At 43.2% G+C, this 14,272-nt stretch overlaps 1 protein-coding gene across 29 annotated transcripts in view; it reads right to left on the bottom strand.

Annotated features, from left to right (window-relative positions):
* The window catches only part of DST (dystonin), a 518,621-nt gene that overhangs the window by 191,956 nt on the left and 312,393 nt on the right, over positions 1–14,272 (bottom strand). For 26 of the 29 annotated variants that reach the window (XM_070777732.1, XM_070777740.1, XM_070777736.1 and 23 more), the window contains 5 exons: positions 9,783–9,895; positions 9,581–9,687; positions 6,023–6,142; positions 3,402–3,497; positions 2,833–2,960 (listed from right to left, as the gene is read on the bottom strand). In XM_070777732.1, coding sequence (XP_070633833.1) covers positions 2,833–2,960; positions 3,402–3,497; positions 6,023–6,142; positions 9,581–9,687; positions 9,783–9,895 — 564 coding nt within the window. Of the gene's footprint in view, positions 1–3; positions 2,775–2,832; positions 2,961–3,401; positions 3,498–6,022; positions 6,143–9,580; positions 9,688–9,782; positions 9,896–14,272 lie in introns of those variants that run through there. The other 3 variants (XM_070777759.1, XM_070777752.1, XM_070777758.1) reach the window with 3 other exon arrangements.

Below are 14,272 nucleotides of genomic sequence, written 5' to 3'. Positions count from 1 at the left end.
TACCTGTGTCCATCAAAGGATTCATTGCCAAAGCTAATACAGGAGTTGATCAGGGTTGGACCACAATGAACCGAGAGGAAATTCTCATTTGAGTCAAGACTAGTCCGAGTGCTGGTCGTGTTACTAAACACAGAATCACTGCTCCGGTAACTGTAACTACTGCTGTGCATTTTTATCTCGCAATGATGTTTTTTCTTCCACCATTAAAAGTAGACTAGAAAGTACACAGTCTGCAGAAAGTGCTACTTCTAATGGTGAAAAGAGGCGACTGGCTGTTACAGCTTTTAATGGCTCCTTAAATATGCCCCAACATGCATATTCAACACGCAGCAAATAATACGCTGATAACTATTCAAAAGAATCCCGCCTAGAGCCATGGGTTTGCTAGCTACGGTCTGCCTTTTGTAGCCTACACTAAAGCCCTACATGTACGGACAAGGCAGGCTGATGGGGCGTCACTGGACAAGACTTGCCAAATATTTTCACCAAGAATCATTCACTTGCCACCAACTCAAAAACAACTCTGATGCTTCACAGAAGCCAAAGAACAATCAGGTCACTCTGGCAATACCAATCATCAGCTAAAAGAACACAAACAGCCAATCAGAGCCTCATCCTAGCATTTTGGAAAAACCAGCTCTGTACTGAACAACACAGGGTTAGAAAACTGGTACGTACAAACACCTACAAACAAAGGAATTTGACAAGAAGCAAAGCATCTTTCCTTTTTAACCAGCACAGCATTTGTCGATTAGGTTACATTAACTGGAAAATTGTCCAGTTACCTTTTCCCCACCACAGGAACCACTCCCAGGAATGTTATGTCTACTCTCACTAAAGTTACTTTTTATTTTTAAAAGCCAAAGTGCTAAGAAGAGTATCAGTGTGATGCTTGGAGATTTAATTTGTCTGTGCTTGTTTTTCCTTTCTACAGGTTATTACCTGGCCTAAGATCATTGGCTCTTTCTCATTTGCCTTTTACATACTCCCATGCCACAGAGCTATTATTTTGCAATACAGAGTTAATGCCAAAAAACTTGTTGCTTCAAGAAAAATGAAGGCATTGAATCAGCCATGCTAAATATTTTCCTATCCCCAACACTGCAAAGCCAAATTGCTGCTTCCCCAACTAGAGGCAGACACTGTCCTTTTTAGGAGGGAATTTGAGAGTGTCATGTCAAATATAGTTAGTAAACAGAAAAGCACAAAATAATAATAGTAGCCAGCACCTAACATTTCTGAAGCAATTGTTAGGTGCCAGGAAATTAACTAATCACTTTATAGACATACTCAGAACCACCAAATGTGGTTCCTACTATTACATCCTATTTACAAATGAGGAAACTGAAGTTTAGAGAGGATAGTCAATCTAAGATTACATGGCATGAACACTGAGCTAATAATTCATCCAGGATTGACTGGCTCCTAGACCTTGAACTCTTAACCACAGCATTCTTTTATTTACATAAATTAAAATCCAGCTGCTATTCTGACAACTAAAATCAACTCTGCCCCCTTTCTCTGGCACCTTTTCTATCCTTTCATCAGATTAGAAGCTGAGCATTTCATTTGAACCACCCAGAATTATCTCCTCCCTACAAGGTCCATCCTAGGTATTTTGCACTTGTTCTGGTTCAAAAGGATCCAGTTATGTAGACATAATACTCTGCTTTAACAAGCGTGTCATCAATGATGTCATAAAGGCCTGACAAATCAGACCCACCCTCGGATCTTCAATGCATTAGTTCACACTTCTTCCACGTGGAAGTTAGGAGTGGGTGCAGAGAACATCAGTATATTGAGGGCCTCCGGGTAGCAGAGCCGGTGTTGTGGGCAGTACAAGGAACCACAAACACAGGAATCTGTCTGCATGCTCACTCTGTGGAACTGGCAGTCCTCATTCAAGCAATCGCAGAGAAATGTATACATTACAACCGAGATGAGTCTATGAAGGAGGACCACATGGAACAGGAGGGTCAACCCCAAAACACCTGAACCAGCCTGGGAGACTTCAGAAAGTTTCTGGAGGAAATCATACGGGAGCTGAGATCAGAGGAAGACCAGGAGTAAGGAGAGGACAAACCAGACAACCCAGCCGCAGGAAAAGACAGTGCCAGATCTCACAAACGCGGAGGCTGGGAAACGGGCAGGCCAGCGCTCCTGAGAGGCGGCCGGCGTGGCTCGCCGAGGACCAGAAGGCCAGCCTTGGGGACTCGGACCATGAGCCCCACGCAGCACAGCTCAGGCTGGAACGGAAGGACCATCCAACAAACCCCTCCTGAGGACCTAGGCGACCTTCCGGGGCGCCTGGTGAGGCAGGAGAGAAAGGAGGAAGCTGAGGGATGGTTTCGGGCCCACAGACAGGGTGGGACTGAACCAGCGATCACAAGTCCTCCGGGCACTGCCTCACTGCCCTTCTTTAAGCAGAGGGTTCACTGCCCACAGAGAGGGCCGTAGCCCAAAACATACCAAGAAACAAGGTAAGCTCACGGTTAACCTATGTTATGTATGGATGAGCTTCTGGTGACTTAAAAGCTGGAGAAATTCTCACGGGTCCTCCTGACTAAGTCTGTAACCGCCATATGAGATGCAACTGCACACACCAACCCAGGCCCCCTCCAGCATTACTTCCCTGATTCCTTCCTCAAACCTCTTGGAAGAGTTTCTAGATAACAAAATGGGAGAATCAGAAAGACTTAGCCAAGGTCACGCAAACAAGCAAATGGAAACGGCTAATGTTGGTCCAGGGTGGCATGTCTCCAAAGCTTAAGCTGTTTGCGCACCACAAGCGGACCCCCTCACTGGACACCCCGGGCAGAGAACGCCCCCAACCTTTCAACTTCGGGACGAAGAGCCTTCTCCCTCTCCAGCATGGCGATGATGAGCTTTCCCCATTCCTTTTCTATGTCGTTTGGGTGATAACCTTGAAGGAGTTTGATGCGTCCAAACTCTATCCAAATCTAGAGAAAACAGCACAAAAAGGTGATGTGAAGCAAAGACATTAAAAATCACGCTTCTTAAATCAAGACAGACTATTTATAAAGATTACATTTGATACCATATGCTATCACTTACAGATGGACTCTAAAAGATGACACAAAAAAGCTAATCTACGAAACGGAATCCCCGACACAGAGAACAAACTTGTGGTTGACAAGGGGGAGGGGTTGGAGAGGGGGGAAGGGAAGGACTGAGTTTGGGATTAGCAGATACAAAGAACATTATACAGAGAATGGACAAACAGCAAGGTCCTACGGTACAGCCCAGTAAATACATATATAACTGAGGTATATAACTGAGTTACCATGCTGAGCAGCAGAAATTGACACACTATAATCAACTACACCAATAAAATTTTTTAAAAGGAGACATTTGCCAATTCAAAGGAAATTTTTTCTTACCTCTAATAATTTATATAAGCGTTTAATTTTTGATTTTTCTGTCTCCTTTGGTGGAATTTCTGTTTCTTTAAACTGTAAATACTGATTGTAAAGTGCCTAAAATGAAAGGGAAAATAAATGAAGAGCTGAACTTCAAAAATCTGTTTTCATTATCACATAACGTCACGACTTCAAATGCTTTCTATTCTGTCACCTGCCTGGGTGGCGTGGCATGCATACTCAGCTACATCCGACTCTTTGAGACCCCATGGACTGCAGCCCACCAAGCACCTCTGTCTGTGGAATTTTCCAGGCAAGAATACTGGAGTGGGTTTCCATTTCCTACTCCAGGGGATCTTCCTGACCCAGAGATCAAGCTTGCATCTCTTGCATCTCCTGCATTGGCAGGCAGATTCTTTACCACTCTCCCACCCGGGGAGGTATTCCTTCATAAAATAAGACAATCAAGGATGCCAGTTCTGAGCCAGCTGGTAAACAGGATCTAAGGGATCTGAAGAGGATGTAATTAGGGCTGTGAGCCCGATTCAACATATGCTGCCCAGGCATCTGGATAATGAAAACCACAACAGTGTCTGTTAGTTGCTCAGTCGTGTCTGACTCTTTGCGACCCCGGGGACTGTAGCCTGTCGGGCTCCTGTGTCCATGAGAATCTCCAGGCCAGAATCCCGGAATGGGTAGCCTTTCCCTTCTCCAGGGGATCTTCCTGACCCAGGGATCGAACCCGGGTCTCCACACTGCAGGCGGATTCTTTACCAGCTGAGCCACCAGGGAACCACAACTCTACTAAGGATCTCATCATCCAAATAAGAAGACACATCCTTTAAAAGATACACTTTGCAAATGCTGTACTTTAGCTTTTACTTTTTGGAAAAATCATCTGATGCGATTCTCATAAAACGGGGTGGGAAGCATGCTTCTATGTTTCATGGTCCATCCTTGAAAAACAGAATTCTCATCAGACAGGACTAAAGTTTGCGTTCAATGTCCCATGGCCTAATTAAGCAGATCTTACAGTAAGAAAAGATGCTACTGGTTCCTGCTATTATAAAAGTCTGAGCCATATAATTAAATTACTATCTAATTTATAGATATTAATTTGGGAATCTCTTAAATATATGTATATTATGTTTATTAACAAGGAGCTTCTAAAAATTATGTTGATAAAATAGCTCCACATTTAGTAAGTATACACTGATTATTTCATCCTAATTCATGCTGCTTTAAAACAAGTCCATGAAAATGTTCGAGGAGACATATTTATCTGAAGGATTCCATTTAATGTTTTGCTGATTAAGAAAATTATTCAGTTGGCCAAAAAGTTCCTTTGAGAAAAACCCAAATAAACTCCTTGGCGAACCCAATATTTGGTATTTCCCCATGATGTATTTTTTTCCTATATCCTGTCTTATCCCAGACACCAGCAAGTAATCTGTAGTCAAACTTCTTCAATAATTTAAGCATCTGCACTAATCAGAAGCCAGCATGAATTTACTCAAATGTCTGGACAATGAATCTATTTGAAAATAAGTAGAACTTGAAATCTAAAAGTTGGCTAAACCCAAAGTGCAACATTTTAGGATGTCCATCAGTGAATAAGTACAGAATGCCATCGTGTGCTGATGCTGTTCACAGTAGATGTGGTCACGGAAGGGGGAGGAACGCTTTCCTGCCGGGAGAGGTTACCATCCACACTGGGAGACATCGCACAAAACCGCTTCAGAAAGACCCAAAGGAGCATCACATGGACACGCGCCAAGGAGCCTGGTGCCAAGAACAAACTCCCCGTGGCAGCGTGAGTAAAAGCTGTTCCATAGACATTGTGTACAGATGCATGGACGCAATTGCTCATGTGAACAGGGCCTCTCCTAGATTAGAACCATTCCTGAAATTCCGATCAGGAAAACAGTGTCTACAGTTCAAGGAATTAGACCTTGTTGTTCATATTCACATGAGCCATTGCTTGAAATAAAGTACACTACTCTGCTATGACAAATCCCAAGGTTCAAGAAGAGTCAACTTATTTTCAATGTTTATACAACTACACCATCTTTCAATACCTCTGTGACGTCTCTGACAAAGAGACGGACCCCGTTTCTTAGGCAGTAGCACCTGTTCTACTAAACCAGGAACTCATTTACCCCGGGAGTCGGGTACGTCCTTTCGAATTCGTGGTGAAATACTGAATGTACGTCTTGTACCACAGAAGCCTCTGAGGCCGTTTCTAACGGGATGTGACCACAGGCACATGCCCGGCCACCCCTGCATTGCACAAGCTTCCCACACAGCTCCTGCCCCGGCCACCTGCTAGCTCCAGGTGTCTCCCAGGTTCCAAAAATAACACCACAACGTCATTCCCAGAGACCCTCCCATATTAACTCTCAACAAGGCAAAGTGAAGGGACTATAAATTTAAGATGTTGTTGCTCTGATGTTTTAAGTATTGGTGTCGACTTCCATTTCCTCTGTATAATAGAAGATGGATAAATAAATAATTTGCCTGCTGACTGGTACCTTGCCAAGGGTAATTTTTCTTCAGTTTCTGAAATGATAGAACCATTTCAGCATTTTTTTTAAGGTTTAGGAATAAACTTAACCCTACTTAACTTCTGTAGGGACACAGACCTTGAGTTCTACAGGATTATTAGGAAACGTTCTCTCCGACATAGTGGCCACGTGGTGTCTGATCCACTGGACGAGGTAGTTGACCATATTCTGGTATTCAATCCACTTGACTTCGACATCCTACAAGGAGAAGATGGCAAAGAAGGTCTGTATCTGCAGATGGCAACATTCACGTCTAACATAGCCTGGCCAGAGGTCGTTATGTGGATCTGCGGGTCTTTAAGCCTGACAGAGAGGACCAGTTCAAGGTTTTCTTCATTTCCTCCCAGTCTCAATTCTGTCCACTTAAACAGCTCTAAAAACATGCTATCAACAGTTGACCACTAAGACTCCCCTAAGGAACGCCAACTCTGATCCAAGGATCCAGGCTGACTGAGGTACCTTGTTAAGGCGGCTTCTGAGGCTGCATTGAAATGTAGCAGAAAAAAACGCCATGATCAATTTGGAGTGTTTCCCGGGCAGTCAAGAAAGGGAGTAATGGCCTTCTCTGCCAGCCTAAGTCTACCTGATATCTGAAACTCAGAGAACTACATAAGACACAGGAAACTTGACAGGAATGAAACCTACAGGAAATGTACATGGGGGGAATCATTCAATATTCCTTAAGCAAACTTTTGTTTTTAAATGAAGGAGACTGGAAGACTGTCAACTGTTTTCTTCAATTAAGCATTTGAGGAAGTGCTTATGATGTTCAAAGCACTGTGGTAAGCGCTGTAATAAAAATATACTTTAAGAGATGATCCCTTTTATCAAAGAGTTTTCTGTCTAGACGAGGAGGCAAGAGAGAGTCATAATATAAACAGTTATGCAAAATGAAAAGCAGTACTGAAGAAGTGTTGAAATAACAAAAGTGGGTAGTTTATGCGAGGCATCAAGATAAAAAGTGAGGTGAGCACAGATGTGCCTCAAAAGCATCACCTGAAGGCCTCTTGGGAGAGGCCGTCCCTGGGCGGCTGTGCAGTGAGCAGGAACTGGAGTGGGCGGTGGGAGGGACAGACAGGTGACGCATGGGATGGAGGCACGGACTCTGAGACAGGAACGCCCTGGCCACCACCAAAAGCTCACGTGGGAACTGATGCTGGGAAGAACGGACACATGCAGAGCCATTGGAGGTCAGTACATCTAGACCGCATTGAGCCTTGCAAGCCACATGAAGCCGTGGGAGGTTTCTAAGCTAATATGCCGACAGTGTGCAGAGATGATGGTAGAAGAAAATCAGGGGAGCCGGCAAGGCCACAAGCAAGCTCACATCCTCATCCCGGTGAAGGGGTGGGAGTGAGGAGCTGCGTGCAGGCTGTGGGGAGGAGCCCGGAGCGGCCACAGGCACTTTCTTGGGCAGCTCTAGCCTGAGTCACAGCAGACACCAGAGCGGAGGGTGAGCACGGCAGCAAGTTGCTTGGGGACCAGCCTTCAAGACAGAGCACGCAGGAGGGAAGAGGAACAAGCCTAAACCAGAGCACACGGAGGCGACACAAGAGACCAGAGAGCTCCCAAATCCTCAAGATGAAACAGTAAAGGTGAGTAAAGGTGGCAGCTGAAGGAGCAGAGCGGCCAGGGCGAGAGGGTCCCCCAGGAGCACAGCATGTGTGGGGCGGGGGTCCTGTCCTCCAGAGAAGCACAGCGCTCGTCAGTAGGGCCAGCACGACACGCACGGCGAAAATACACTGCAGGCTTTCGGAAGCACGGGACTAAACCAAGAACCCAGAGCCATGTGTCAGAGATCCTGCCCTGCTACAGAGTCTGGCAAAATCCAATCACCCTCCTCCGGGCCTCACCTTCAAACCAGAACACAACACAGAGCGGCCTTACTTCCTGGGATCATATAAGTCTATAAACTTGAAAGTGATTTTGGAAGTGAGATAGTCTCTACAGAGAGAAGGATAGCAAACTGGGTGGCTGTTAAACAGCAGCACATTAAAAAAGAAAAAAAAAACTCTCAATTGAGTGGTTCCAGTTTTCATTTACAAGTGACATGCAACTCTGAATAACCTACTTTACGAAATGAAATGTTTCTGAGTTATACTTGAATTGTAATGGTGGAATGGTACCATTAAAATACATATAGTATCAATTTATTGAGTAGCCTATTAACTCAAATCCATTAAAAAATATTTGACATTTAAAGACTGTAAATCCATACAACTCGACAATACAAAAACAACTGAATTGGAAAGTGGGCAGAAGCTATAAATAGACATTTCTCCAATGAGAACGTACACATGGTCAATAGGCACGTGAAAAGATGCTCAACATCACTAATTATTAGAGAAATGTAAGTCAAAACCATAATGAGGCATCACCTCACACTGATCAGAACAGACATCATTAAAAAGTCAACAAACAATAAATGCTGGAGAGGGTGCAGAGAGAAGGGAACCCTTTTAGACTGCTGGTGGGAATGTTACAGCCACCATGGAGAACAGTATGGAGGCTCTTCAGAAAACTAAAAATACAATTAGTATATGATCCAGCAATGCTACTCCTGGGCATATACCCAGGCAGAATTCTAATTCAGAAAGAGCCATACACCTCTACACTCATAGCAACACTATTCACAATTGCCACGACATGGAAACAACCTGAATGTTGATCAACAGATGAAAGGATAAAGAAAATGTGTACATATAAACAAAGGAATACTCAGCCATGGAAAAGAAAGAAATAATGCCATCTACAGCAACACGGATGGATCTAGAGATCGTCATACTGAGCGAAGTAAGTCAGACAGGGAAACAGAAATATTGCATGGCACCCCTTATATGTGGAATCTAAAAAGAAATGATACAAAGGAACTTACTTACAAAACAAACAAACTCACGGACTTCGAGGACGAACTTATGATTGCTGGCAGGGGAGGATGGGGAAAGGGATAATTAGGGAGTCCGGGATGGACAGGTACACACTGCTATATTTAAAACGGATAACCAACAAGGACCTACTACATAGCACATGGAACTATGCTCAGTGTTATGTGGCAGCCTGGATGGGAGGGGAGTTTGGGGAAGAATGGATCCCGTTGCTGTTCATGTGAGACTAAAGACAAGAAGTTTTTTTTAAAAAAAAAAGATATGGTACATATATACAATGGAATATTACTTGACCATATAAAAGAATAAAATAATGCCATGTGTAGCAACATGGACAGACCCAGAGGGTATCATACTAAGTGAAGGAAGACGGAGAAAGACAATTACCACACAATATGAATGGTATTGTATCTAAAATATGACACACATGAACTTATCTATGAAACAGACACAGAATCACAAACACAGAGAACACACTGATGGGTGCCAAGCGGGAGAGTGTGGGGGAGGTAGGGACTGGGAGGCTATACCCTATGATAAACTATAATGAAAAAGAATATTCAAAAAAGAATGCAAATACACAGATAACTCAATCACTTTGCTGTACAGCATAAATTAACAGAACATTGTAAATCTACTACACTTCCATTTCTTTTAGGTCATATGAACAAAAAATATGACTGCAAAAAGCACTCTCAGAGAATTCAGTCAACTGTGTTATCAACTTCAGAATGGAAAAATCAATACTCACATTTGCCCCGATGCCTTCACCACCTTCAGGGACTTTGGGAAATGCATCATAGAGAGATGATACGTAAGTTATTACTGACTTTTCATCAGGTGAGGAGACATCCACATCTAAAAGCAGCAACATGAATTATTTCAGAATGCTGATCAATTACTTTAGATCAGACCTTCCAGCCCGTCAACATCTGGTCAAGACAATCACTCACCTTCAGGATCCAGAAGTCTTATAACACCGATTTTTTCTGCTACATAGAAAGCGTGCTCTAAATTTGCAAGGTTGCTTTGAACAGCAACAGTATTCATGTCTATCAGGTCCGGCCTAGGAAAAACATATGCTGTATTAATGAGGCTTCTCACTTGCCAATTCAACATGAAATTTACATGTGTACTTATTGACATAACAACTCCTGCAAATCTTAATACTAAGCGTGTGTTGAAATACAGAGCTTTTCAATCCAATCTTCACCACTGCTCCTGTGAACTAAGAATGCCTCCTGTCATATTGGTAAAGAAAGGATGCTGCAGTCAGCAAGCCGTCTCATTACGGCCGCCTGGACCTTGAGCCCTGAGGGAACTCAGGATGGAAACACCCGAGTTTCAAACCTCCAGCCCAAAGCCATCAAACCATCATCAAACTCACCTCAGGGTGAGAAAGCACGGGATCCTGGCCCCGGGCAGCTGAGGCACAGATCAAAAAAACGAGCTAGAGGAGCTCAGAGTCCTGCACCTTCCCATACACAGAAAAGCACTCAATTCATTATCTTGAGAGATCTTGTTTTCTCTAGTTAATTAATCAGGTAGTCTTCTGATGTTGCGACTACCTGATCTCTGTTGCAAAGCCCCCATGCATCCTGGCCTCCCCGGCCTCTTCAGAGCCATCCCTCAGAGCCGTCTGAGAGGCCGTGTCCTAGGGTTGAGGCTTTAATTTTGTTCACCAGATGTAACTCTCACCTTTTAGATCATTCAGTTTTTCAGTCAATACTCACTTCTCTCAGAAACTTTTGTGAGCCAAAAGCAATTGTGGAAAAATGTAACAACTTTCATGTATAAAATTTCAGCAAAATCCACAAATTGCCCGTGATCAGAACATGTATGAGTATCTGTCGCATTCAATCTATTTAAGCCCCATTACCTCAACAGTATCCTTCTAATCCAACTGGCAGCTTCTCAGTGTTCCTCCCAAGGAGCTCAGGCCCCACACACTGTTACCCTCAGGGTACCACCACGCAGAACACCCTCCCGGTCGCAGCCCCCCTGCACAGGCCTGCCCATCCTGGGAGCAGACATCCAGCCCCACCTCCTCCGGGGCCGTCACTCACCTCCCCAGCCCTCATTTCCCACTTTGGTCCCTGAACTCCACCATGCGTAGTTGCCCAGTCGTGTCCAACTCGTCGCAACCCTATGGACTGTAGCCCACCAGGCTCCCCTGTCCATGGGATTCTCCCGGCAAGAAGACTGGAGGAGGTTGCCATGCTCTCCTCCAGGGGATCTTCCTGACCCATGCATTGAACCCACATCTCCCGCGCTGCAGGTGGATTCTCTACCATCTGAGATGCCGGGAAATCCTACTCCTAAGCCTGTGCCAATTAATCTGGCACCTGGAAGAATCATATACTTCTTTGCCCTTTAAATTTACTGTTCAAAACTGCATCTTGTTTCTCCCAACCGGCTAATTCCAAGATAACAAGAGCCACGTGATTTTAACAGACTTTTGTATCTTATCCTTCTACTGAGATAAACAGTGGCATATATATATTGTAGACACTGAATAAATATCTACAGATAAGGTAAGTAGATTGGTTATTACACAGAATCATAAAAGACTAAAATAAGCACCAGCTTATATCTTCACACACACACACACACACACACACACACACACACACACCCCATGATGCTATAAACCACAAAGATTACTTAAAACCGGCTCTATCGACATAGGATTTTATAAGACTTCCCAAATACTCCTGAATACTAAGTGTAAAACACTGTAGCCAGAAACTTAACTCAAGGCCAGAAGCCAGTCAGGAAACTTTCCTCTCAAAATCATTTAAAGAATGTAGAAACAAATATGGAAACAGTAAAGCCATCAAAAAGAGCAGTACCAACCCCCAAATCTCTAGGAACCTGTTTCTCAGCTTCTAAGGAAAGGCTCTCATTCCAGCCTCCAAGGGCATCCTGTCTCCCTCAAAATCACCCTCTGGGGTCTGCAGAAGGGTGGGAGCGTTCAGAGGTAGGACAGGAGACTGAGGTGGTTATTCTGAACACAGCGAGAAAACAGATTACAGGACAGAAACAGACCACTAACTTCAGGGAGGGAGGCAGCAATCAGGACGCTTATCTCTATTAAGAAAGCAGACCTCCAAAGATATCTATCTACTCACTGTTTTACTGTACTTTCAAAGTGTTCGTAACCTTGAAATGTACCTACCTACCTACCTACGGATTTCCTGGGAATTATCTGGAAATTCTTTAATGCTTTTCACATTGCCACCAATATGATCACTAGAAAGGTATCTCACATTGATTATACAAACAATGAATCCGCTGACAACAATACAGGTAAATGACGTCACCTCTAAAGTAACACTTTTTATTCACAAATGTGTAGTTTGAAGAGTGATAACCTCAAGATTACTAAACAGGTGTGCATAACAGTCGAGACAAAAACAAATCTCTGAAGTTCAAAAAACTGCTTTGCATCCACAAAGTTCAGACATTTTGAAGAAATAAAAGCCAGTGTTTCTGAGTTTGCCAAGTCTCCCAACAAGAAAGGGCATGTTGTCAAGCAAAGCCTGCCATTAGCAGATAGAGTAAACACTGAGTAATCCCGGAGAATGAATCCAGTCATTGAAGAATCCAGCTTTCCACTGAGAGAACAAAGCACTCCTTCAGAATGACAGAGTTGTTTGAGCACAAAAGCAGCTGTGTAATACATCAATCTGGGATAAGCTGCCTCTGTTTTCCTGATACTTAACCCTTTCATGAAACAAAAGCTTGCAGGGGGTTTCCTCTGTTAAGACTCCAGTGAACAAAACTTAATGAAGCAAAAAGTGTTCTAAAACCAGCCTGGAGAAGGAGCAGCCTGAGCGTTGTCGGAATTCTACCTCCCCTGGGGTCCCTCTGCAGCTTCCCATTCTGCTTCTCCTATTTGTCTGGAGCTTCCAGAAGCTGCACATGCTGGGACCTACCTTCCTTTTCCTTCACAGCTTCACTGGGATCATATAACCCTTAAAAACCTGGCTAGTTCCCACATATGCAAGAGTTTTGTTTCCATTCTAAAGGCTTCATTTCACTGTAACATCCCCTTTTGTGGAATTTTTACAGGAAATTTTATTCTCATCTTAGGTTTCACTAAGCAAACACTATATTATACTGTAAGCGACTGTTCGTGCTCTAGTTTACATCACTGGAGTGGGGTGCCATTGCCTTCTCCACACTGAGTATTAACCAGTCTAATTTCCCTGTTTTCTGAAAACCATTCCAAATTATATGATGTAATCCTCTGCCACCTAAAATTATACCAGTTTTTCAAATGGGATAAAAGCCATAAAAGCCATCTAAGCCTTACTTGTATTATTATTCTATGATGATGTCATCTTTTCTGAATGACTCCTTCATCATGGATAGCAGCTTTTTAAAGCACACCTTTACATACCACTTTTTCCCCCACTAAATTAATAGAAAGCGCTTACAAAGAAATAAAAAACGGGAGGTGATCACATACATTTTTCACGCTAGATGTATAAAACCAACAGACACCGTATGAGGAAGTTGAAAGTCAGGCCGAAGCCACTTCTATGCATGCTTAATGACTTTGTCTCAAAAACACAGGACAAAAAGGTACCAAGCAAAATGGCTATTGTCATAATACAAAATAATCTTGGATAAAAGTAATGCTTATCTTTCATACAACACCCAAATTAAAAGTATTCTTCCCGGACAAAACGGATATATGTATACCCAGAAGCATATATGGGCTTGCCTGGTGGCTGAGATGGTAAAGAATCTGTTTGCAATGCAGGAGACTCAGGTATAATTCTTGGGTCAAGAAGATGTCTTGGAGAAGGGAATGGCTACCCACTCCAGTATTCTTGCCTGGAGAATTCCACGGACAGGGAGCCTGACGGGCTATAGTCCACGGGATTGCAAAGAGTCAGACAAGACTGAATGACTAACTTATAGGCATATATACATATATATGCATGGCATTTATATAGAGAGAGGCATACACATACAGATATACAGATATATAGATAGATATAAAGATTGCAACACTCACATTGATAGCCAAACTAGTGGAACATTAAAATTATATAAGAGATTTTTTAGTATAGATGCCCCAAAATAACTCTGCAGTCCCCAAGTGCTTTATCAGTATATTCTCTCACATAAGAATTAGATGGAATTCTACAAGAAAACTGTGACTTAAGTGTCATAAATGGCTGAAGATTAGGCTTTCGTGTTTTATCATGTCAAACACCAACAAGCCCAACCAAGAGGAACATGAAGCAAAGTCAAACAACTGGAAAGAAAGTCCTTAGAAACTGCCATGGGAAATCCCAGAGGGGCACAGATACACGTCAATTAAGAGAAGAATACGTTAGTACAGACACAGGTGACCAAATCCTGAACCAAAAATGAAAGGATGCCGACAGGACGTATCTAAGAAATATCAATAGTCAAAGTCCAAATC

The sequence above is a fragment of the Bos indicus genome, chromosome 23 (assembly GCF_029378745.1).
Source record: "Bos indicus isolate NIAB-ARS_2022 breed Sahiwal x Tharparkar chromosome 23, NIAB-ARS_B.indTharparkar_mat_pri_1.0, whole genome shotgun sequence".
In the NCBI taxonomy this organism is placed as follows: Eukaryota; Metazoa; Chordata; class Mammalia; order Artiodactyla; family Bovidae; genus Bos; species Bos indicus.
The sequence above is the reverse complement of the archived record's forward strand: the minus strand, read 5'-3'. Positions and strand labels throughout refer to the sequence as shown.